This window comes from Pezoporus wallicus, unplaced genomic scaffold (genome assembly GCF_028554395.1).
Source record: "Pezoporus wallicus isolate ANWC-B61680 ecotype Strahan unplaced genomic scaffold, APGP_CSIRO_Pwel_v1 contig_8341, whole genome shotgun sequence".
NCBI classification, from domain to species: Eukaryota; Metazoa; Chordata; class Aves; order Psittaciformes; family Psittacidae; genus Pezoporus; species Pezoporus wallicus.
In genome coordinates this window covers 975879-1001025 of record NW_026638083.1, presented here as the reverse complement: position 1 = coordinate 1001025, position 25147 = coordinate 975879, and the positions used below count along the sequence as shown (strand labels likewise).

Sequence of the window (25147 nt, the reverse complement as noted above, 5' to 3'; positions counted from 1 at the left end):
TAAAATCACCGAGCATTGCAGTGTTGAGATCTATCCCCTTGCCTGCAATTCGTTTGGCATTAGGTATTCCGCAGTGACAAATGTTTAGCTTAGGTTCACCAAACGCTTGGGTTTGTTGGTGCTGGTGGAATTCTGGCTCGGAAGGATTCCAGTTTCACACGGCCTTTTTGACAAAGGGACTTCAATTGCTGATGAGTCTCTTACTGGTTGGATTGGTTCAAAGACCAGCTCCCATGATGAGGTTTTTCTGGTTACATATGCGTGATGGTATTGGCTTATGGTGTGTGTACAAGTGCTTGTGTTGGGAATCTCTTGTGTATTTACTATCTGGAATGGCACTGGGTTGTGTAGCTTGTCTACTTTGGTGTAGCTTGCCTCAGGATTGTCGGGGATAGCGATGCCTTTGTCTTCTGTGTACATGTATGCCGGAGGTGCTTCCCTACCTGGAGCAACATCTGGATGAGCAGTAGGATGCAGTTCTCAGCTTTGCCCTTGGTTTCAAGTGTCTCCTAAGCAACAAAAGCTACACCTAGGAAAGACACATTTAATAATAACCTGGTCTAGTGGAGGGTGTCCAAGCCCCGTAGCAGGGGGTTGGAACTAGATGATCTTTAAGCTCCTTTCCAACCCAAACCATTCTGTGATTCTATGAATAACTATTTCCCCAAGAGGGCTCGGATGGAAAAGCCTTAAATTACGACTCATGGTTTGAATTCACATCCTTGCTTGGACGCTTGCCGTTTCCCTGGCAGAGAGAGGTGCTGCGAGGAGGAGCAGGGGTGTGCGGTGGGTGTGTGTCTGTCTGTCCGAAGGACCAGGGTGTGTGTGTCTGCAGGTTGGGGTGTGCAGGGGCAGAGCCCGTGGCGGGGAGCAGGGGGACCCCCCCGGATGCTGCGGGTCGCGCAGGGTGATCTCTCCCCCCCCCTCCAGCGCTTTGCCCGTCGCGTTTTGAGGCTAAACCCGCATTTCCGAGGCTGCGGCCGGCGCTGCCTTTCCCCGGGGGGCTGCGGCCGCGCTCCCCGCGGGTCCCCGCCGGCGCCGCGCCCTCCGCCGCGCTCCTGCCCGCCTCCCTCCCCTTCCTCCCCGCCGTCCCCTCCCCCCGGCTCCGCATCGCCGCGGCCGGAGCCCACGCCAACCGTGCCGGCGCTCGGCCGAGGATGCTCCGGGGCTTTTGTCCCCCCGCGGCAGGTAGGGGCCGGGGCGGAGGAAGCGGGGCTGCGCCCCGGGGCCGGGCGGGGGGCGGCCCGGGCGGCGGCGGGGGCCGGAGCGGCGCGGCCCGGGAGAGGCGGCGAACAAAAGCGTCGTGCAAAATGGAGCCAGGAGAGAAGGGCTGGAGCCCCCTCCCCGCCGCGCATCCCTCCGCCCGCATGGACGGCGGCAGCAATTGCCGGGAGGCTGCTGCCGCCCCGCCGCCCCGGGGAGGGGACGGGAGGGACGGAGGAGCCGCGGGAGCCCGGTGGGGAGCGGGGCGGGCGGCGGCGGGGAAGCGCTGTAGCAGGGCGTGGGGAAGAAGCGGGGCGATGGAGGTGGTAGCACGGGGGGAAAGGCGGCTCTGTAAACCACTTTGCCCTTCTCTTCTGTCAGCCTTCGGGAGCACTCTCGTCCTGGGTCGGTGAAGGTTCTTTCTCCCTCTTTCCCCCAACCCTTCATCCCTCCCCGGCGAGGCAGCCCGCCCAGGAGGGCTTTAACATCAGTCATCTCCTTGCGGTGGGTGAAGTTGCTGCCATGCCCGCTGCTGGGTCCCGGCGCACCGGGAGTGGCGGGGAGCCGGATTTACCGGGGAGTTGTGCTGCAGACAATGCACAGCAGCAGCAGCAGCATCTGGAGCAGCCCTGGGGACTGGAGCTCCGGTTTTGACATTGCTACACACACACAGCACCAGCCGCAATGACAGCAGCTGCCTGGAGTGGCTGCAGGCAGCAGGCAGGAGCATGAAGTGAAGAGATCACTGCAGTGCTCAAGATGAACTCCTCCTTGGTTGGCAACCAGAGTGGCCGGCCGTTCTGTCTCCTGGCCATTAGCTATTTGGAGACCATCAATTTTTGCCTCCTGGAAGTGGTTATTATTGTGTTCCTCATGGTGCTGATTATTTCGGGCAACATCATTGTGATATTTGTCTTTCACTGTGCACCTCTGCTGAACCACCACACCACCAGCTACTTCATCCAGACTATGGCGTATGCTGACCTCCTGGTGGGCGTGAGCTGTCTGGTGCCTTCTTTGTCTCTGCTGCACTATCCTATTGTTTTAAGTGAGTCCTTGGTTTGCCAAATCTTTGGTTATGTGGTATCAGTGCTGAAGAGCGTCTCCATGGCCTCTTTGGCATGCATTAGTATTGACAGATACATCGCCATCACGAAGCCGCTGACCTACAACACGCTGGTGACCCCATGGAGACTTCGAATCTGCATACTGATCATTTGGCTCTACTCCTGCCTGGTCTTCTTACCCTCCTTTCACTGGGGAAAGCCTGGATATCACGGGGATGTGTTTCAGTGGTGTGCCAATTCCTGGAACACCGATCCCTATTTTACGCTCTTCATTGTGGTGATGCTCTACGCCCCGGCTGCTTTCATCGTCTGCTTCACTTACTTCAACATCTTCCGCATCTGCCAGCAGCACACCAAGGAGATCAACGAGAGGCGAGTGCGCTTCAGCTCTCAGGATGGGGAGGCTGGGGAGGCGCAGCCCTGCCCGGACAAGCGCTATGCCATGGTTCTTTTCCGCATCACCAGTGTCTTCTACATCCTCTGGTTGCCCTACATCATCTATTTTCTGCTGGAGAGCTCCAATGTCTATAGTAACCGCGTTGCGTCCTTCTTGACCACTTGGCTTGCCATTAGCAACAGCTTCTGCAACTGTGTTATTTACAGTCTCTCCAACAGTGTCTTTCAGAAGGGGCTTAAACGGCTCTCGGGGGCTATTTGTGCCTCTTGTGCTAGACAGAGGGTAGCTAAGGACTCCTCTACCTCTAGGAGCAAAAGATCTTCCAATGGATGTCATGTCTAAGACTCCTATCAGCTGGACTGGGAAGTGCAGGGACAATTCCATAAATAGCAAAAATAAGTTAAATATGATTTTAAGATGTCCAGATTTGCAAAAAGGTCTCTGAGAAATGCTGCTGACATAGAAGAATCAGGAGCACATATCAGTGTGGCTAAAAAATATTGCTGTGGAGGAGGCTGTGGAGTTTCACCTCCATATTCATTTTTAAGAATAAAGCTGTATCTTGACACTTACCTCTCCAGCTGGTGTGACTGAATGGAGTGGGTGTCTGAGAGCTTCAGCAAAATGTAGTCTTTCTTACAGCTTTACTAGGTTCTTTTCAAGATTCGTGCTTCACATGTAAATGATAGATCTGAAGTGGAAATGTCACAGTATATGGTATATCACAGGGATTTTTTTAATATATGCCAAAGTATATTGACACAGTGTTCCAGCATCGTAACAGAAGGGGCCAAACAGTGTTGTTTATTCAGTGCTACCTAGACAGGACTTCTAGAACAGCAGTGACCAGTGTGAACATTTGAGCGTGACCTTAGGGTCCTACTGAGCCGTGAGGGCAGCGATGCGAGCTGAAGTCCTACGCTTAGGAGAACTGCCCTGGCTTCCCTGCCTCGTTTCTCTGGTAGGAGGCATGTGTGCCATCAGAGCACGGCATCTGCATTTCCCTGTTTGCTGGGAAGGAAGAAGAAAAACTTGGATCAGACCAAATTTAGCAGTTAAATAAAATGTGTTTGGATAAGCTAAGAGAAAATACGTGTTGCTTTATGATACCAGAGTTGTGGCAGCCACTTGAGGATGATGCCAGCATGTGAAATTATGCTCAAACCAGTGGAGAAATGCCACAGTTTTGTATGTGGAAATTTTCTCAAGAACAACTTTAAAAATAACATGTCCCTTTTTTTTTTTAATCTAAATTCTTCTGATATTTTACATACTAGAACTTAAGGGGAAAGGAAAGAAAACAATTGTCTTCTAAACAGCTAAGGGAACTATGCTGTAAATTTAACTGTAGTATTTGAGTTATTCATAAGTGCACAGAGCTAAATCAGAGACATTTTTCTTTAGCCTTCATGGGATTAAAGATGGTTCGAATATAGCAAGAGCTAAATCCTGTTAGCAAAGGCATATCTAACTGGTCAAAGTCAGTGTCTGAGAAACAACCTCATTGACCACAGCTTTTTCAAGCTAGCTGAGGTTAAATCTCTGCGAGTACTGTAATGCTGTTAAGAAGGCACTATGCCCCTCCAATTGGTTAGTTTATCCTAAGGAATATCCTTGTCTTTTTACTGATGCCATACTGGAAAGTGAAAGTGAACCAAGTATTCCTGTAATAACGGATTACAGCCTGTGTTGTCTTATCTCACCCTGTGCCTGGCACAGGGATATCCCCCACCACCCCTCTGGTTGGAGAGCAGGTTGCACACCGTGAATGTCCGCAGTTTATTCCCTTCCTCGTGCTTCTAGTGAGTACACTGGGCTGAGCCATGGGAATTCTGTGAGCTTCTGGGTTACAGGTGGTGTGTGCTGTTAAAGCAGAAATGGAAAAATACTAGGGAAAATGATGTGGGTGTTTTTGGGATTGGGGTCATTCTCTTGGCCAAAGGGAAGACTGTATTTTTGATTTCAGGTCTAACTTGTTACGGACCGAGATCATCCTCTTCTTAGTACCCTGTCCCTCCTGCAAGCATACACATACCCTCCTCTCTGGTGTGCTGTGAGCCCTGGCTTCTCATCTTCCGTGTGTTGCCCTGGAGGACAACAGTTTGTATCTCTGTCCTGTCACACATGGATTGCTACAGACCATCCTCCTTGCTGCCCATCCGCATTACTCCAGTATAGTCTTGTGAGGCTGCTGGTGAGGAGAGCAGCAGGATGAAGCACGGCTGGCATGGCTTGTACTTGTCAGTGCTCATCGCTGATAGACATGAGTTCCTCTTACCGATGTGCATGTGAGGCTGAACCCCCTGCTGTTGCTGCCTAGTTTTGGCTTGACAGCTCCGTTACAAGGAAGCTTTAAGCCATCTCTTGGTCTGCTTGCAACATATTTTATCCATAGTTCAAACCTCTCAAGATAAACTTCCTCTATAGTTGATCTGAAATGGTAAGAACAAAGGTTGTCTAAACCCTGGTGCCTTCACCATGACATTTCTTGTTATCTTTTTGAATTAAGGCAGTATCTAGAGCCAGGGCTTATGCTGTGATCCCTGCACAGCCATGGGAGAGCTGATCTGTTCTGCAGAGCTCTCTCAGTCTGGGTTTTGGTTATAGAGACACAAACAGCCGTGGAGGGGACAGAGTGTAAGGGTGTAGTGAGTCATTTATAAGTGGTATAATAAGCTCACAGCACATCAGCTGGTTAATTGCTCTCGGGTGTTTTGCAGGTATTATGGCAAAGGTGGGCTTTGGGGGACAGTTTAAGGGCTTTAGTCACTAATATCAAAGTGTGTGTGTGTGGTATTTTTGGAACAGCCTCTCAGGTAAACTCCCAATAGCTTTTTCTCCGACTCTTCACCTTATCTAACATTTCCAAGGCTTTGAAGTGATGCAATTTATAATTGAAATAGTATTTGATTAAACTTAATGGAAGGAAAGCATGTGCTAGGGCCTAAACCACTAAAAATGGCAGTTTCAGGGTTCGGTGGGAGCTGGAGAGCAAAGATTGTTGCTTTTTATTTTACATTACTTTTTCATGGCATGAATAGAGGGTTTAAATAGAAGCATTTTGTGCTAGTTCTTGAGAATATGGAAAATACTATAAAGTAGGAAGGAGTCTAACTCATGGCATAGAGATTTAACTCGAGACGAAGCAGTTGCTGCTTCAAGCTATAAGACTAGAATTGTACTTGAAGCGTAGTGTTTGTTGCAGATGCAGATGCATGCTTGCAGCTGTTGTTGCTTTGCAGCTAAGGTTCGCTTATAACATTCCTGACAGCCAGGCTTTTGTTCAGTTGCCTTACTCATCTCAGAGTCTTCATCAGCTCAGATGTGAGAGGTGAAAATCAGGATCTGGAAGCCTCCAAGACGAGTTGCAGCCAATTGATGCATTCAAGTTTCCTCCAGTGTTTGTACAGACACTTTTGCCTCAGCATCTTAGTGTTAGTGTCAAATATTTCTCTTTTTTCCATGTTAATTTATTGATTTTTAAAAAAAACCTTTAAATTACTTTTGTCTCTAAGTTAATTTAATGTTGATCTAGGTTTGTCTGTGATTACATGTTTTAAATACAGCATCTGAGTCTGTTATCTTCAGTGCAATTGCACAGGGTGAATTTTGTTCACAGTGCCAACTGTGAAAGAGATGATTGTGAACTACATTACCTTGTTTGCTCAGCAGACCATTAACATCCTTTGTCATGCAGTTAACACGAGGCACAGTAGGTCCTTTTCATCACAGTCTGCACTATGAATTGTTTTCGGCAGCAAACTTTCCAGTTGGATCATTTTCATCCCTGTATATATGAAACTAATCCTTTCTTGGCTATATTTGTATGCAAGTGTGCCTCGTGCTTTCAAAATTGGTATCAAGAGCATTGCACAGAGAAATGCCACACCGAGGAGAATATAGAAATCAAATCACATCTTCATAAGAACTGTGTGTTGTGATATGATTTAAATGAACTAATTTTGAAGTTCTATCTCAGATTATAATTTCTTTATTATTTCATTAGGGTTATCTGCCTCACTTTCCAATTAAGCTGCTAGAAGGTTCAATTTGCAGTTCAGTGGCATGTTTTTAGTACCATGGGAAGGATTTCTATACGCACAACTTCTCAGAAGGTGATCGTTTGCTTCGTGTTGGTTTTTTGCTTTCAATAAAAAGTTGACTGGATGTTTAGTTTATGATTATATTATTATTTTCCAAATAGATTGGGAGAAAATCTGTGAAATACTGTTTTATTTTATAATCACCAAGTGACAGGTTTTTTTTAACTTAACAGTATCTTTTGTGTGAAACGAGTGTTTTGCTGTTAGGTTTGTTTTATTAAATGTTACCAGCTTCTGCAGTACTTTTTATGGTTTTTAGGGGGTTTTGTACTTGTTTTTAAGCTTCTTATCACTCCGAAATCTGTTTCTCCTTGTGGGAATTCTGTGTGCCAAGGGGCAGTTGTGAATATTTGTCACAGATCTTTGACAAGAGGAAAGTGGTCCAAGGTACTGAGGCACAGAGAATCACAACAGGGGCACGAGGTTGTGCAGAGTCTGGCTTAGAGCAGACCTGGATGAGGATTTCCAGATGTCAGCCTCATGCTGCATCTCTGTGGTGTTGTTCTTTTCCTGCTCATACAAAGGTTTTACCTGTAAGAAGTCCTAAATTTCATTAGTTTCTGTTCTGGAAAAGACGCTTCCAAGGCCTGTGTGTGGTGCGAGATGGAAACACTCAGTATTTAATCAGCAGAGTTTTCCTTGTGGTGTTACCAAGTGCTGTGATGATAACGTGTACTGAACCTTCATGAGTCAGGTAGTCTGAAACATTTCAGTCTGATCTTGCTCTACATCAGGGTTTGAAGTTGGCAGAACTTCTAATTCAGGTTGGTGCTTTATAAAACGTATTTCTTAGGGACTAATATCTGAGCAGAGGAGTCTACCTTCATACATAACAAACAGAAGGTGCATTTAAAATTCTTCCATTACTTGATTCATCTAGTATAGTTAATTTTAATAAGAGGAGGTAGAGGTCTTGGAGGGCTTTTGTTGTTGTTTCAACACATTTTTGGTTCTGTGTACTTGAAGCACCTGCTGAACCATTTGCCTGACCTGGCTCTTATTTTGTTGTTTAGTTTAGGTTCTTCCTAAAGTTCTTCCCTTTTATGACTTTGCAGAATACAAAGACATGTCCTTTCTGTGGTGTCATTCAGGATAGACTTGGATTTTACCTCACTACAACACCATCTGAAGTTGGCAAAGCACATGTTTGTAAGTGATGTTCTGCTGAGATCCAAGAGGTCTCTGTGGTTTTTATACTCAAATGCAGGAAGAGTCGCTATCTTCCCTTCTGCAAATTAAAGAATGGACACTGCAAATGCTTTCAGGCTTCCAGGAGGGGAGAGGCTGGGCCATGACGGTGGAGAAACACCTGAGCTGAGTCCATTTGTTCTGGTGAAGCTGCGCTTCCTCCCTCCTGTCCAGTTGGCATCTTTAGTTCAGTCTGTTTTCTGCTCTTCTCTGTCCCTGCCTTTTGTTGAAATCTAGAGCTCTAGAGCATGGTAACATAGGGCTTTTTTCATCTTTCGTATTATTTATGCTGTGAATACTGTCGTTTGTACGTGGCTGTAGTCTCAAGTCAGTGTATTAGATCTGTTACTTTGGGACCCATAAGACTTCATAATAGTGTGGGCTTGAAATGCATTTGGTGGAGGTTCCCTTTGGATTCCCTTTGGATGTGGTGTGGTGAGCCAGCTCCTCCATTTCTGTACAGATAAAATGGGATAATACCAGCCTGTGTCATGGTTGGCCATCTAAAGTGTTGAAGCAATGGGGACATGATCTGATGTGATGCAGTTTGTTCAGCCAGCTTCTCACCTGGTTTTGTTCTATGACAGGTGAGGTGCTCTGTCTCTGCAGGCAGCTTTCTGATGGTTCTTCACTCAATATTGGCTTATGTCACCTTTCAGTTTTTATTGCCATTGCAGAGTTTAAAACAAGCCACATACATTTAGTGGTGGTTGCAAATGCAAGTGTTTGTGGATTTCACCCCCATCTTCTTTGCATCTCTTGAGCTTTAGCAGTTAATGAAAATGTTAACCTAAGTTAATGTTCCTGTATCCTGATCCAGGCTGTTTATTTGCAGCCTTTGATGTGCTTCAGCAACCTGTCCTGTCAAAACTGAATCTCTAGCCAGTGAATTTGTGGATACTTCAACAGAGAAACAACAATCTTTGGTTTGTGCTGAAGAGGTTGAGGGGGAGCTGATTGAAGGAGGTGCAGGCACTGCTCTGGGGGGAGACAGGAGGCCAGGTCACTGTGGGACTGTTGAGAAGCAGCAGCTTTATTTGCTGAAGAAGTTTTTAGAAGTGCTGAGTTGGATGCACATTGCATTAGGATGTAGTTGGAATTTTGGCCAGCTCTTGCGGTACAGCACGAGGGTACCCCTGGGCTGTCAGGAAGGCAAAAAGGAGTCCAAACTTCTTGCTCTGACTCCTTTCTTTTATGGATTTGTGAGATGAGGATAGCAGTTTTGTGACTCAAAGCTTTGGCTTCTCTCTGGTGGTCACTGCCGGAGTCGTTTCATTAAGAAGCTAAACAAATTGAAGTAACTCCTTGTAAAGATGAACTCGAATCTTGCTGTGCATACGTGAGTCATTCTTACATGTTAACACCAGTCACGTGATACGAGCAATCAGATGCTTAATAAACCAAGTCATTGCTTTTATGGTAAATTGAAAAAAGTTCTTCTGGGATTTCAGCTGTAAATGAATCCTTGAAAATCAATAATTAGATTAGTAAAGGATGACATTTTAATATGCTGGCAGGAATATAGAGGGATTTGTCAGGGGAAGCAAACCCAGACTTTGCACTAAAGTGGCTTAGGTATATTTATAGTGCTAGTGATTTTGTGTGTGTGCGTGTGTGTGGAATCTTTGGACTATTTTAATATGATGTAAGGCTTTGAGGTTTAGCTAACTCGAGTTGCTCGTTTGATGAAGTTCCATTAGTACCACACTGTGAAGTATTTTTAAATATTAGCATTACTGAGTATTGAAAGTATTTCATAAAGACATTTTTTAAAGACATTTTCTGTAGATGCTGTCCAATGAATTGCTGTTCAGTGTACAAAGAAATAAAACCCCGGAGGGCTGTAAGGTACCTGCGTGTTTCTGATCACCTCGGGTTTGGAGGCGTTAGGGATTTCTTGAGGTGAAATTGTCATTAAAACCTACTAAAAATAATGGTGCAGTTAATCCTTTCAGGTAACAGGAAGCAGCATTACCTCCAGCCACGCTTTTGAACTGTCTGAAAGGATTTGCAATCGCATACGTTGTCTTCACAGACTTCTGTCTTCAGAAATGCTGTACAGCACAGTGTTTTGCAAGGTCCTATGCTGATAAATTTCTCTCCATATGTAACCTTTGAAGCTACTTTCTATTGTAATTCTAGCATGTAAACACTAGATTCAATTTTGTATTCCTCTAATGAATGCAACAGGATGGAAACGAGTTTGCAATTGCTAATGATGAGCTTTTTTACTGTTCTTAATACTCGTGGGTATGTCTTTTCTTCAGGGATTTCAGAATTGTCTTAGTACCTTTTTTAATTGTTTTGTTCTTTCCACATGCTGTTTACAATGAAACTGCAAGCATGGGAGGCTGTGTGTGCATGTGCTTTTAGGTTGCTGTGCTGAATGAAACACAGTGGAGCAATCTTACTTTAAAGGATGCTCGCTTTTCCTTGTGTGCCACCCGTCTCCTTACACCCTCATGGTAACTGGTACAGCAGAAGCCACTGGTGAGATTAGTTCAGTGTGTTCGGTGGCAATTTCACATTTGTCAGAGGGTTGTTACAAGGAGTTTTGAGTCCAGCTCCTTACACGAGTAGCGTTACAACTGGTAGTTTATTCCTGAGCGTTAGCGAGAAGGCAAAAACCAGACAAAATCACAGGTAAGGATGTGTACGTGTGTGTTTGCCAGAACTTTGTGCACCTTTTAATGCTGGAAATCGTTTCGTATTAAAAGATGAGGAAGAGGTGTGAGTGTGAAACCCCTGCTATAAAGAACTAGGGAAAAAATCCACCAAAGCAGATTAGAAAAGCAAACAGGTGAATTAGAGCCAATCCCACCCTTAAGACTTTCTAATGCTGTGTTTAATTCGGACACAGTGGGGAGTATCAGCGGCTCGGGCTGTGTTCCTCGATGTTCCTCATGTCTGCTGGGGTTTGCCCTGTTCTGAACTCTGCAGGAGAAGGGGAGGGGGGGTGTGTTGGGGTGCAGGGCAGCTGAGGAAGAGTTATGGTGGCTCCAGAATATGATGTATTTTGTGCCAACTCAGAATTGCTGTTGAAAGACAGGGGAGAGGGGTTCTTCTCCCCCATCGTTTTAATAGACATTTCTGTAGCTGATTTTTTTGACTCAGACTAATAATAAGCAAAACTACAGTTGAGCCAAAAATGACAAATGTTACTGATTTAAAATAATACTTGCATATTTTTCAATATTAAATGGAACGAGATAAATCGGAAGCATGTAAATATCTGATTCTCAATCTTTGCGTAATTATTTCCAAGAGGTAATTTTGCTATGAGCTGTTAAAACTCAAAGAAATGTATTATTCCCTTTGAGATGATCTGTACCCCGGCTGTGTCATGCGTCTCTTGGCTTGTTTCCTTATTGCTGTAGATGTATATACTTATATATATGTGTACTCGGTGGCTGTACCATTACTGCCATGTTAAATTGCTTGCTTTAAAATACATATGCATATATATGTAAAATACGTATAGGTATTTAAAATACATACACACACCTATATATGTAAAATACATATATGTATTTAAAATACATATACCCACATATATATGTAAAGTACACATATATATGTATTTTAGCCCAGGCAGTTCACCGTGGCAGTAGTGGTACAGTCACATAATTTAGGGCTTTGTACAATATGTAATTTTAAGGGTGTCAATGTGGTTCTTAGCGGATTTTATAAACACTTTTCTGACCCTGTCATCAGCACTTCCCATCCTCAGAGAAACTGCACATTCTTCAGTGATTGTTCCACTGGTTCCATTTTTTTTTGTCTGCCATTTGTTCTGGATTGATGTAATCTTGTTACTACTAAACTTTCAAGGGCTGTTGACCCATTTCACATAGCCTAGGATTGCCTGTTCTCCAAATGTATGGATCATGCATCAACAGTACTAAGTAGCCTTACTGTTTTGCCTAAAAGCCTAGCTAATTTATTTACTATTCTCTCTTTAAAGAGAGGTCTCTGGAAAGGGGTAGCATATTTTGGGATGCTCCTTCTCTTTAAAGGGAAACTCAGACTTTGAATAGCAGTACTTGTTGATCAGTGATATTATTGTAGCCAAAGGATGCATGGGTGGTTTAATAGGAAGTTTTTTGCTTCACGTTTCTTGATGAGATGTAGTGTTCTCCAGAGCTGTGTGAAGAGTGTAGTTTTTTATTCTGAAATGCACTTGTACACTTTATTTGAACGGTCTGAATGGATCATGAATACATTTAAGAAATAAATGATACGTCACATGTTTTCACGTCTTGTCTCGCATGACTTCTGTGTAGCTTCAGTAAAGGTGGGTTCCTATGGGAGTGGGTGGGGTTTTCTCCTCTTATCTTGATTGCTCTAAATAGTCTGGCTTGTGCGTAATTGCCCAGAGGAGGAAAACCTTCCAGCGTGCGTTCCGTGTTTATGCTTTATCCATACATGATGCATGGCACTGTGGGCAAACTCCTCTCTATAATTTTCCTGTGGGAAACTTGAGCCCTAAAAGGAAATGAACACAGCAAAAGGGCTGGGTATCACAAGGGATTCACTTTTATTTTTAGAATTGCACTATATTGCCATATTTGGACTGAAAGTATGCTGTATCAATGCACTATTGTATCAAATTGCAGCTCACCGTTCCAAATTGGTCTAAATTATTCCCTTTTTTTTCCCACAAATCCTACCCATTTGTGCATGGGAAGTGCTAACCCCGGGAAACACGTTCTGTGGGCAGCATTTCTTGTGAGGAGTTTACAACTGCCTTGCTTTGAAAGCAGGCTTTGTGTTATTTCCTGGAGGACTCACTAACAGGTGTAATTCTTCTTAGCAACACCTTCTCACAGTGGTTTGCTTGCAGACAAATGCAGGAAATGCACCCTGTGTGAAAGTCAGTCTAAATATGAAGTCATCTTGGGAATGCCACCAACCTGCAGAACAGACCTGGTGACACAGTATCCTGCTGACACTGAAAATAGCTGCCAAAAGACCTTTATAATATTTTCAGACCTTCTCATAATGTACAGATCTGCTCAAAATAGCTTATTCCCATTGTGCAGTGTTGCCCTTTGTGCTGCCTATGAATGGTTTAGAGAGTTTGGGCTTTTTTCTCTTTCCAACCCTAACTATTCTATGATTCTATGATTGCAATTGGTGAAGCCGTCAACTGGCTTGATGCCCTCTTGACTCGCTTGTCTACACCTTGCAACAGCATTCCACGTGCTGCTCTGACCTTCTTAAAACATAATTGCAGGGTGAAAATCAATCCCATCGTGTCAAGAGTGGGAATCCAGCAGTTCAGGCTGTGGTGGATGTGTTGGGAAAGTCACCCCTGTGAGCAAACCTCTATATTTTGAATCATTTGAATCACTCTAGGGTTAGGGTAGGGGGAAATCTGAGCTTCAGAGCTCAATGTTTTCCCATGTTTGTGTTGATTTTGAGGTCAACCTGTCTCTAGGTAAAGGCTTTCGTGTTTTGTGCCCCCACTGAATTTCTCCAGCCGCCTGGTGCGACAGGAGTTGGACTTTGGGTGTCAAACCGTTTCCAGCAGGCAACTTCCTCTGCTTCTCTGGAGATTTCTTATCCCAGTGATTTTTTTTTCATCACAGATCTTGTCCCTTGAGCACTTCTGTGCTGCTGCTTCTTCATCCTCTTGGGTTTATGGAGGGGCTTAGGAAGAATAAACCTGAGCTGCTGATAACTACAAGCAGATCAGCCCCATGAAGAGGTACTAGGAGCTTCAGCTCTTCCATGTCTTTCAATTGTGGCTTAAGCTACAGAAAAAGCTTCTAGAGTTACACATTCTCCGTCTGATCGCATTGATCGAGTTTCTAACTGTATGGTGTGGTTTGCAGATGCTGGGAAAATCATGAAAACACAAGGGAAACGTCTTCTAACTGTGTCCAGTTCAGGAGGTGGGAACCAGTATGCTTTTACATGCAGGCCGGTACAGCAGATGAGCTTTTCTCTGCTGCGCTGCGTCCTGGTTTCCATAATTACACATATAGCTCCTTTCTAAATCAATTGCAAAGGAAGGCTTCCAGTATAACTCCCCTAGTATTTTAAAGCACATAAAAGAGGGGGAGGAAGGGTATGTTATTAGTCTGAGCATCCACATTTTCCTGCTTTCCTTCAGAGCTGCAAACTGTTGAGAGAATTGTAATCTTTGCTGCACTTGCCTCAGTTCTCATGGCTGTTTTCCATGCTGTTTTCTTTATTACTTTCTTTTTCTTCCTGTCATTCTTAGCTTTCTATTTTTCTATCCCAGTTTGTGAAGGGTGTGGGTTCAGAAGGGTTTCCTTCATTTCCCAGTCCCCTGAAAGCATGAGAAATTGCCCATTGAGCCAATTCTCACAGCAAGGTATAAAAATAGGAGTAAAGAAAAGGTTACACAATGCTTGGATTGCAGCAGTTTGTACTAATGGGGAGATTTCAAAGCCATGGGTTGAAAAACATATTTTAAACCTTATCATTTCCGTTAATTTTTCTCTCTCCAAGCTGTGCTTCAGCTGCAGGAACCAGTGCTACAGATTACTTGAGGAATTGTACTGAAACACAGGAGTCAAGTGCTGAACAAGTCACGCAAAGCCAGAGAGAGGCCACTAATTAGTTCTCTTAGTCATAATGAGTGATTTGTTTGAGAAGCCTCTCCTAAGAGTTTCCAGCCAGATGCTTTGGTCTCTGCTATTAACTAAGTGGATTAAAAGACAAGTGGATTTAAGCTTGTTTTGCCATTGCAGCAGAGCACAGGTAACACTCTGAGATAAACCCACTTGTTTGGTACCACCAATTGCTATTTGCAGTGAACGGTAACTCTGCTCCTGCAAAGCTGAGTGCTTTAATTCAGCTTTGCGAGCCTTAAAGAAACTAAAAGTTGTCCCTGAGACCGTATTCACATGCTTTAAAGTTCTCAGAATTGTTTCTGAACGTTGTCTTTCTCTACTTGCAAAACCAGCTGAAGCCAACAACCAGACATTCTTGTACTTGTCTTTGCTGACTTGAAAGGCTCCCATTTAGATGAAATTTGTTTAGCGTTGGATTTTGTTTCTGATTTCCTTATAATGGGATGGACCTCCTTGGCATGTTAATTATTATCAAATTGAAATGCTAACAGTACTTTTGATGTAATTTCCAAAACAGCCCTGTAACTTGATTCTAGCGACAGTGTAATGCTTTCCTAATGAAATGTCTGTATTAAGCCACAGAGAGGAGCATTAACCTTGGATTAAACTCAGAAGAGAAAATGAAGCACACTGTGGTAATTCTGTTCTTTTTGTTTGCAATATCATTTTGTGAAGAAAAAGAGCAGCTGAAAGCTGCATTTCATTATCCTCGCACTGATTATATCATGTATTTCTGTGCTATCTGTTTTACTTCTAACCTCTTTTCTATTTGTCTAACAGAAACTTGGGCTATTTGGATATAGTGAACCTTTGCTTAAAAACAATCTCTTCTGTTGTGCTTCTACAGAGCATCTTGCATGTTTGCAACGTTAACCTGGACACTGGTGCATGGTGATTGCACATGTGAAGAAGACTGGCTTTTTTGTGTGCTCAGTCCCTGCCAGGGGAGCCACCTCACAAGGGAACCTCTGACCCTTTCACTAGTGATGGTGCTTGATAACTATCATGACATCTTCTCAGATGATTCCTACTGCCAAGCTCTTGCTCTCATTAGCTACTCAGGAAAGTCATCTTTGAAACAGTGGGAAGAGGAACCAATCATAGGCAAATCTAAATACCTACAGACAAACAGAGGGCTTCAGTTTCTGTTTGATTTTGGCAAGTTGGATAATAGCTATGATTATGGTAATCAGCTAGAAAATAGCTGGGTCCTGACCGCCTCAAAAGGTACAAGACGTGGTGAAACATCCATGCAAAATCTGGAATCTGCTTAATCAGGAAGCACAAAATATGGCATAAAATTGTAGGAATAGATCTGAAATGGCAGAGGTCAATTGAGGTTGTTTTCATTTGACATGGTGAGCACAATTTCAGGTTCAAGAGACCTGCTGAAGTTGCCCATCACATGCTGGGTGAATTAAGTGTTTTAAAGACAGCTTGGAGTGGTTTCTGTTGTACGCTAGTCACAGAAAAACTTGGATTTGGAAGGGACTTCTGGAGCTCATCTAGTCCAACCTGCTCAAAGCAGGTTTTACCAGATTAGGTTGCTCAGAGCCCTCTTGAGTTGAGTCTTGGACATGTCTGATGATGGAGATTTACAGCCTGTTTCAGCAACCCATTTCCATCACATGGAAGAAGCTGCTTAATTTTCTTATTTGCATAAATGTTCCTTGTAAAGTGAAGGGTTTGGGATCTGCGTCAACTCTTTTGACAGTTATTTTCTGTGTGCCCACTTAGTGGGTTTTTCACTTGTGTCACTGTTAGGTGTGAGCTTTAAAAATACATACTACGTACTACTGGGTTTTGTGCTAAAGGAGGCCGTGTGATGGGTATGAGCTGTTTCCTTTGGCTTCCGAAATAAGCAAATTGCTTCATTTCGCAGTTTTGCTTTCATTTTGCTACTGGGGTGGGAGAGTGTTCTGTTTTCAGTGGATATCCTTCCTTGCAGTGCTGGGAGCTCTGACTTCAATGACTAGGCTCAAAATAGTTTCAGTCTGAGGTGAATGAGATGGATCAAGAACATCTCACTCGGTCATTTGTCCAATACTGACAGAGACCGAAGAAGACCTTGGTGTGGGAATGGCATCTGCTGGTTATCCCATTAGGAATGTGAGTCTGTTCTAGAGGGCAGATTAGGTTTAAGCTGGATGTTATTCACAAATGCTTACGGTTTCTTGTTCTGTGCTTGACACAAACCTCTTCCTTCTATGTTCTGGAAACCATTTTTCTGGATACCTCTCCAGGGTAGGACTAGGATTCCTTCTAAGCCACCATCCTCAGTGGGCTGTTTGAGGAGGTATTGCAAGTAATTTCATGGAGATGGCTTGGTGTTTAAATCACACAGTTAAAAGTCTGTATTTAATTGTTCTGCTTTGTCAAATTCCTTTCATCTCTACCAGGAGTTCTCACTGCCTTTTGTGTAGGACTTGCCCTTGATGCGTTTTCTTGGTGTTTCTTCCAATTGGTCTTTTCAGTCCATTGTTCACATTTACTGGTTTTCCTAATTGTATGCAGCTTGTTATTGTTCAAATGTCAAAGGCATCTGAAACTGATTGCATCAGAGCAAAGTAGGAAACGAAGTTCCACCTTCCTCATACTGAAATGCTCAGCTCATACAGGCGACTGTCCCTGCATTATATCATGTTTTACTGTACAGTATTGTCTTTCTTGGGCTCATATACTCAGTTTTCTACTTTTCTATTGTCTAATTCTGTGGAGGGGATGAAGAGTGGTTTCTCCAGCTGAACCTAAGGGACAGAATTTGGACAGCACCATGGAGCTGCTTGCAGCTGACTCTTCCTCTCCACAGATGTGAGAGAAAACAAATTTGGCCAGGGAGTATTTGCATTCAGGAGTCTCCAAGGGAAGGCTGCCATGTGCATTGCAATGTCCTGGAACACTTGTCTCTGTGTGTGTGTGTGTTTTTTCTGCTACTCACTGACCATTCCCAGATGTGCTTCAGTAACCAAATCCATCAAGATTGAGATCTGGAGCTGCCAGCCTGCAGGCAGGCTGTATCTGGTTGAATAGCCTGGGGTTTGTTAAATTTAGAACAGTGTGCAGAGCACAGCGCCAGTCTCTTAACTCTCAGGCCCAGCATATTGTAATTGATATTCTTTTGATGTGTTTTCATTTACTTCTTTGGTTTTTTCCTAATAGGAGTCTCCACAAGACAGTGCTATCACCAGAGACATCAATCGAACGTTCCCTGCACATGATTACTTTAAAGACACTGGGGGAGATGGCCAGGACTCCCTGTACAAAATATGCAAGGTATTCATTTAATTCTTCTTGACTTGTTTTGGTAACTTGCATTTAACATCAGTAACAGATGTAACTGTTACCTGAGAAGAGTGTGTATGTAGTACTGTTAACTGTACTATGGGGATAGACTCTGGCACTGGAGTCAGTCTGGTTCTTCATTGTAGGTGTTGAGTTAGTTATAGTGCCATTCAGACAGGAGACCTGAAGTAGTAAGCCCTTCTGGATTCCTGAGCACTAAGGTGTTGTACTTGAAGAGATTCCAGACATGTAAGCCTGAATCACAGGGCAAATTATATTCTATGATGGAGATGAGGGCTAATTCCATACTGATAAGAGCAGCTCACCTTTGGCTGCAGCATGCTCCCTAGTTGTCAGTATTGTCTCAGTCATACTGGTGAAGTTAGGGATGTGTTGTAAGCTTCCAGCACTCTTTCTTCTGTGTCCCAAATGTTTCTCTCTTCCTAATGTCCCTGTAGCACCTGTTCAGAGATAAAAGCACTCAGATGGTTTAATACACTACAGCCTTCTTGGTGCATCACCGTAACCAGCTACTGCTACTGTATTGTGGAGGTATAAATACCATGTTCTATGGTGCTATGGTATACCACAGCTTGATTTTCATACACGTTTTCTTGTCACTGGAATGGCAAATGATGCACCCTGTGAAAATGTTCAATGCAGTGGTTTGTTTTCTTTGTGCTTGTAGCTCCATGCAGACAGTGTGTCTGATTCTTGATTCTTCCTTTAGGCCTACTCTGTCTATGATGAAGAGATTGGCTACTGTCAAGGCCAGTCATTTCTTGCTGCTGTGCTGCTTCTACATGTAAGTGGTGGGGATTTTCCCCATATTTGGTTTAAGCTTAAAAATAAAAATTGCTCTACTTGCCTACAACAAATGTTGGTAACTCCTGAACTACGAGGGTCACGTATCCATTTGTATATTGGTCAATAATAATGTGATTTTAGACGCAGAAGAGTCCATTGGTTAAAACTTACTGCGGTATTCGCAGTGACTCCTGTCTGCAGTCAGCGTTCATGTCACTGTGTTCCTGTTTCAGGACCCCTTCCATCTGAAACTCTGCGGTCAGTTTACCAGGTCTTAGAGCTTTGAACTATGTGCTGTGTATCTGGGCTGTTTTCTTCTTGTCTGAGCTTTTGTGACTCTTGGCTTGAGGGGTTAGGGAAGGATCCAGTGACAGTTGAATTTTTAAAAAGATACCAACTTCTGCTTTTTAAAAACTAATTGTTGTTGGTAGCAGTGATCTCATCAGAGGAACATCCTTTGATTGCTGTGTGTTGGAAGCAAGAGAGGTTTATGGTTACTCTATATTGGAAGTAAAACTTTTAGATTCGCTCACCCTTGGGAAACAGGAGAGGATTAGAAATCTGAACAAATTGTTTATAGACGGTTCTGTGTCAGAGTTAACATCTGCTGTTTGTCAGGGTTTCCATTCAAACATGAGGAGTTGAAACCGAGCAGAGTTTCCAAGGCCAGTAATGTTTTGAGGTTTCTTTTTCCCAGCTGCTTTTTGGCGATTGTTGCTACTGTAGGGAACTAAGTCTGAAGACTTCTCGGTAGCTTTGAGTGGCAGAGGAAGTCTGGTCTTCAGTGGAGGATGTTCCATCATGTTGTGAAGTCAGTGAAGGATATAGAAGAGATTGTAAACTCTCTTCTTTTGAAACAAAAGCCAAATCATAAATGATGACAACCTTTTAGTTCCTTGTAGCTGTAATCTGAAAGATTTACTTGATGAGCAGTTAATTCTTTATTGCTCCACTGAATCAGATCAGGAAGGGTGATGCTTTCTGACAGGAGGACTGGTCACTTTTACTGACACAAGTGCTTTCTTGTAGCTTTTTCATTGTCACAGGTCCATTTTTTAATTATCCTTTGCATAAAGAGACTGTCTGGAGTAAACCAGGTTTATTCTGGAGTTCTTTAACAATAGCTGTTGCTTCTGTGAATAATGCATGCATTTTAAAAGGCTAGATTTCAAATAAGGATCTTTTTATTTGATTCTCTTTGAAGTTAGCCCTCGGAGTGTGGCTGCTGGGGAAGATAAATATTAAAAAGAAACGTGGCAGAAAAGGAAATGGAGTTTCTGCAGGTCCTTCACTACCAGTTTGGGGAATGTCTCAGCAAAGTTTTCACTCTTAACAGACTCCATCTGCGGATTAATAAAAGAATACTTGAGATGGATATTCTGTTCCTTACAGGAACAAGTGATTGACCTGAAATTTTGATGTCAGGCGAAAGTGTCTAAGCACTGCTGAGCTTTCATGAGTGTTTCTGCAGTTTTTGCCAGGACATGGATATTGAACTTGCCCAAACCAATGCCGAGTTGTGATTTGTGAAGCTTCTCTTAGCAGTTACTGGTCTCTCTTATTCATGCCATTTAATAAATTAACATCAAATGAGAAGTGAGAATAAGAGAAAGATCCTGTTAGCATCCTCTAGTAATACTGCTTTTGTCTTTGGTACTTGGGTGACAAAGGGTTAGGCTGTTCAAAATCTGTAAGATTCTGATTGTGCTGTGATTTGGAACACAAGAAACTGCTTTGGTCTTGATTTCTGAAAGATGACTTTTTAGTTGAGTGATTGAGGTGGTTTATTCCACAGAATAAGAATGAAGTGCCATTTGCAACACTGGGCCTCATTTTGTCTGTTAATAGTCTTGTTTACTTTTAAACTGGATAGGGCCACATTAAAGAGTAGTGACAATTTAGCCTCTCTGTAAGAGGAGAAGGGAGTGAAGGGCAAATGGAACCAATATGAAAGACTGAAATGCTTTGTGGTAACTTCACTTTCCTCTCTCTCAGATGCCTGAGGAGCAAGCTTTCAGTGTTCTGGTCAAAATCATGTTTGATTATGGACTCAGGGAACTTTTCAAACAAAACTTTGAAGACTTGCACTGCAAGTTCTATCAGCTGGAGCGCCTCATGCAGGTAGGTGTTCAAACGTGCATCAAGTGAATGGATCAGGGACTGCGATTCAAAACTAGCTATTTATCTTACATGTGGATAGTGTTTGTGACCTCTCAGTAAGGATGAAGAGTGAGGACTGTCCATATCAGAGGTTTTTTTAAGACTAGAGGATGTTGGCTTGGGACCAGTCTGGTGATTGGACTCATTGTGAGCATAATCTGGTGTCCTCCTGAGCATCCACACTGGGACAGGCCTTTGCCATCCTTACAAAGGCATGGGTGGATCCATAAACCTGCCTTGTTGCACTGTTACTCTACCCAACTGACTTCTGTTACTTTGGGATTTAAGCTACAGGTCCAAAATAGTAGAAATTAACTTCCAGTATTTCTGTGCTGTGTTTTTTATTATTAGGAATACATTCCTGATCTGTATAACCACTTTCTGGACATTAGCCTTGAAGCACACATGTATGCTTCCCAGTGGTTCCTTACCCTCTTCACTGCAAAATTCCCTCTCTACATGGTCTTCCATATTATCGACTTACTCTTATGTGAGGTATGTGTTATAATTGGGGACTTGTACTGTGATCAACTTCTGACAGTTTCTCACTGTCTTGATTCATGTCCTTGTTACTATCTGTTCTTTCAGAGCTAGGCATGTGATAATTATTTTTATGCAGAAGTGTTATGTTTCTGCAGTGAAAAAGAGTTCTTGGCATTTTAAACATACAAATTAGGCGTCAAAGTCTGTGTAAAAGATTATAATCTCCTATTTCTTATAACACTGTTGAATCTCTGTGAGATTTTGTAGAGTGCTCATGGGATGAGAGTTAATTTACAAATACATGGATTCCTCTGTTGTGAAATTGTATTATACACAATGATGACTTATTTATTTACAATATTATTGCATGGAGGCCTTTGTGTATGAATTGCCCAGCTAACTCTCATGCTGGTAATTTAACAACCTTGGAGCTCTTTCCTCTGGAAACTTGGAGTCTCTTTATATTTAACAGCATCTATTCAGAGAGCAAAATTCTTTACACTGCTATTTGGTATGTAATCATGTTTAGAACACTGTATTTGGTAGTATGCTGCTAAGTGATTTGAGTGAGAGCTTATTAAAATAAGTGAACAAGTCACATTTTGTACTGAAGCATCCTTGAGTTACTGAATGATTTGCTTTTTTACTCGCTGGTTACCATTATGCATCCATTCTTCACTGGGTCTGCAGTTGTTCCTGTGAAGTGCAGTTTGTCTGCGTTTCCTGTTCTGAAGGGTTTCAGCATTCATAAACCTCCTGGTCAATAGTCTTACCCTTTCTCTGTGTCTGTCTGCTGCTTTCTTTGTCCATGTGCCAATGTACGAGAAAGCAACAGATGGTATCAAGAAAATCAGTTCTGTTTGTTTAGAAACACATTTTCAATTCATAAATAGTAAATGTGTTCATAGTGAAGTGTTAAGGATTTTCTTTTTATCATTGTAAAGTAATGGTGAAAGAATAGTGGGAAAAGAAAGACAGAATCTTGAAATAAGATGGGCAACGTGCCTTGCTTATCAAAGGTACCCCTTAAGAAGGTGTGTGCTGCTGACTATACAAACTGTGTATTCAATTGGACTTTACAAATAAACCACTGCTAATAAGTAGTGACAAAATACACAATAGTGCCTTCAGCATTTCAGAGTTTCAGACTACTGAGGAGGTTGTAAAACCTATGATGAAACATTGTTTTTCCACTCATATTTCAGTAAAGATACTATCCTCATTGTTTGCAAAGTCATTCTCTGGGCCTTTGATTTAATATAGCACCTAGTTTCACTTGTACCCTGGTTCTCCTTATCGCAGAAACTAGACAAACAACAAACCCCACCAAATAAATTAATATCCAGGCTCACAAATACTGAGAAATTAATTTGTTTTGTCATTATTTTTCTCTCCAGGGAATAAGTGTTATCTTTAACGTTGCACTGGGATTATTAAAAGTGAGTATACGATGTTATATTGTGTTGTGCATTGTCATGCACCATATAAAAAATTAAGATGCCTGTTACAGAAATACTGTGGGTTTATTTTTAAAGCTGACAACTTCCTGTATGCCACGTGCTGGTGCCTGGCATGGCCTGTACAGCACAGTGCTTTGGGGCTGGGGTTGCAGAAACAGAAGCAGCCTGTTTGCAGAAGGTTAAAAAGCAGTTACGTTCCTGGAGCTTTACAAAGCTGTTGTTGCATCGTTGTCTCTGGGAATTCAGTACCTGTACAAAACCTGCTTGGCAGTGACTGTTTCTTCTCTCCTTGTCCCCAGACTACCAAGGATGATTTGTTACTGACTGACTTTGAAGGGGCTTTAAAATTCTTCCGTGTGCAGCTGCCCAAGAGATACCGTTCAGAAGAGAATGCAAAAAAGCTGATGGAGTTAGCATGTAATATGAAGGTAAAGATGTGGTGATGGCAACTGCAAACATGTTTAATGGGCACCATGGTCTGTTTCCATATGCAACTTGCTTGTCCGGATGCAAATACATTGCAGGTGCTTTAGTGAAACACAGTAAAGCCCCAAGAGTCTCAGCATAGGGTCCACCTAGAGAACTCGAAACCAGAGTGGCTATCGGAAAGCAATAGTCAGTGCTACTAAAATCAGGCTACTGAAAAAAAACAACCTTAAATGACTAATGGTACTAATATAAAACAATTGCAGACGACTCTGCAGACCTCTAATGAAATCTTTCTCCAATAGTAGCTGTAAACAGGGTAGTATCTTTCATCAGGAGGTAGTGGGGAGGTTTCATTTAAAACAGAGTCAACAGAGAAACAGAAAGTGATCTTTCAGGCTGTTTTTAATTGTGGGTGCATGTGATGTTTAGGTACTGCAATAGGGAGCTCTTTAAAAATGCACTGATGGATGTTCAGATCTTCCAGGGACATGAAGGAATAGGATATGGCATGTAAAATTTCTTACAAGTCAAGCAAGGGAAATGACCTTGAGGTTTCTGTATTCCCTATGTGAGTTTTGAGTTGTCACTGATTTATGTTGGGGGATGGATGCTGCTTTTTTAAACAGCATTTTAAGTTAATTCCCTGTTTAAGACTACTTCACTTGTACTCTAAGTAGCTGAAAACAACGGGTTAATCTGTTATGATCTTTCTAGTCCAAAGAGGGTCTACTTTATCTGAAATTAAACGAAGTGCTGGCTAAGTTGTATGTTGTCTAGGGCTGCCACAGTTAGCTGAAGCCTTTAGTAATGCAAAAAAGCATTGTTTTCCATGAGCAGCCCATGCAGTATTTGCTTCCTTCTTGCCTTTTCATTTGGGTACTGGGAATAAGTGTTAAATTCTGGTTGGAAGCAGAGCTCTGAGGTACTGTACAGTGGTTGATGTGCAGGTAGTTGTGAACATTAACCTTTGTAAGTACTTTCTGCTCTCTCTGAGGGAGCACTGAGGCTCACAAGCTCATCTAGACTGTCTTATAGTGGGGTTGTCACAGCTCTGTGACTTCTCCCACAAACCACTGATTTGTTCATACAGTCAATGTTTAGGAAATCCTGATGATAATTAAGACATGATTTCTATAACAGAAACCATGCATCACAGTAAAATGTGCTCTCTGATTCTTATAGAAGCCTTCTTTTGAACAAAGTGGAATCATAGAAACTAGAGTTTGCTGTGCACTGGAGAGATGCTGACTCATAAATGAATTAATCTCAGTAATTCCTGTTTTCTTACAGAGCTCTTTGAATAAATTCTTTTGAGCTCTCCTGTATGTTTGAACTACTGAGGTAAACTGTGCAGGGGTTTTTGCTTGATCGTGGTTATTGTAGGTTTCACTTGCCCAGTAAGCCCTATTTCTTAAATATATATCTATGTAATAAAATTTTTATCCTCTGCCATTAAGACTCCAGTTATATATAGCAAATACTGCATTACCTCATGACTGCAAGTCAGTTGCTTTTCTAATTAGTAGATATAGTAACTAAAGCTTTATGTGGGCACTTGGGAATAAACCTTTAAGGTGACATTTCCAAGAAAAGTTACAGTGAGGAGGTTATTGATTCCTCTTTATGGATGTAATTATTTGTGTTCTAAAATGGAACACTGATAATTTATTTAGTGTATTTTAAGGAAGCTGTGATCTTTCTTTATAGTTTTGTGTAGACAAATGTTTAGACAAATACACTGGTATGGTTCAAAGTATCCTTTTTCCTTAAGATTCACTTAGAGGGATTCTTTGTAGCATCAGTACATAAGTACACAACTTCCCTAGTATGCTTCAAAGCATCTGGTGCTCCTGGTGTAGTACCAGTACACGTAACAGTGTTCTGGTCCTAGAGTTCAAGTATATCTTATGTGAAAGTAGTGTAGAAATGATGGAATAATCAAGAAAAAAGCTATTGTAGCTCT

General features: G+C 42.5%; 2 protein-coding genes across 4 annotated transcripts in view; both read left to right on the top strand.

Moving 5' to 3' along the window:
• Positions 1-25147, top strand: part of RABGAP1 (RAB GTPase activating protein 1) — a 68883-nt gene that overhangs the window by 33033 nt on the left and 10703 nt on the right. For 2 of the 3 annotated variants that reach the window (XM_057409019.1, XM_057409020.1), the window contains 6 exons: positions 17723-17836; positions 18576-18650; positions 20648-20773; positions 21164-21307; positions 22693-22734; positions 23055-23183. In XM_057409019.1, coding sequence (XP_057265002.1) covers positions 17723-17836; positions 18576-18650; positions 20648-20773; positions 21164-21307; positions 22693-22734; positions 23055-23183 — 630 coding nt within the window. Of the gene's footprint in view, positions 1-14549; positions 14691-17722; positions 17837-18575; positions 18651-20647; positions 20774-21163; positions 21308-22692; positions 22735-23054; positions 23184-25147 lie in introns of those variants that run through there. The other variant, XM_057409022.1, reaches the window with a different exon arrangement.
• On the top strand, positions 1091-6210 carry GPR21 (G protein-coupled receptor 21). The gene is made up of 2 exons (XM_057409027.1): positions 1091-1188; positions 1585-6210. The coding sequence occupies exon 2, from the start codon at positions 1963-1965 to the stop codon at positions 3007-3009; it is 1047 nt and encodes a 348-aa protein (XP_057265010.1). The 5' UTR covers positions 1091-1188; positions 1585-1962; the 3' UTR covers positions 3010-6210.

Coding starts and splice junctions, on each gene's coding strand:
- GPR21 (XM_057409027.1), top strand. CDS start 1,963: ATGAACTCCTCCTTGGTTGGCAACCAGAGTGGCCGGCCGTTCTGTCTC.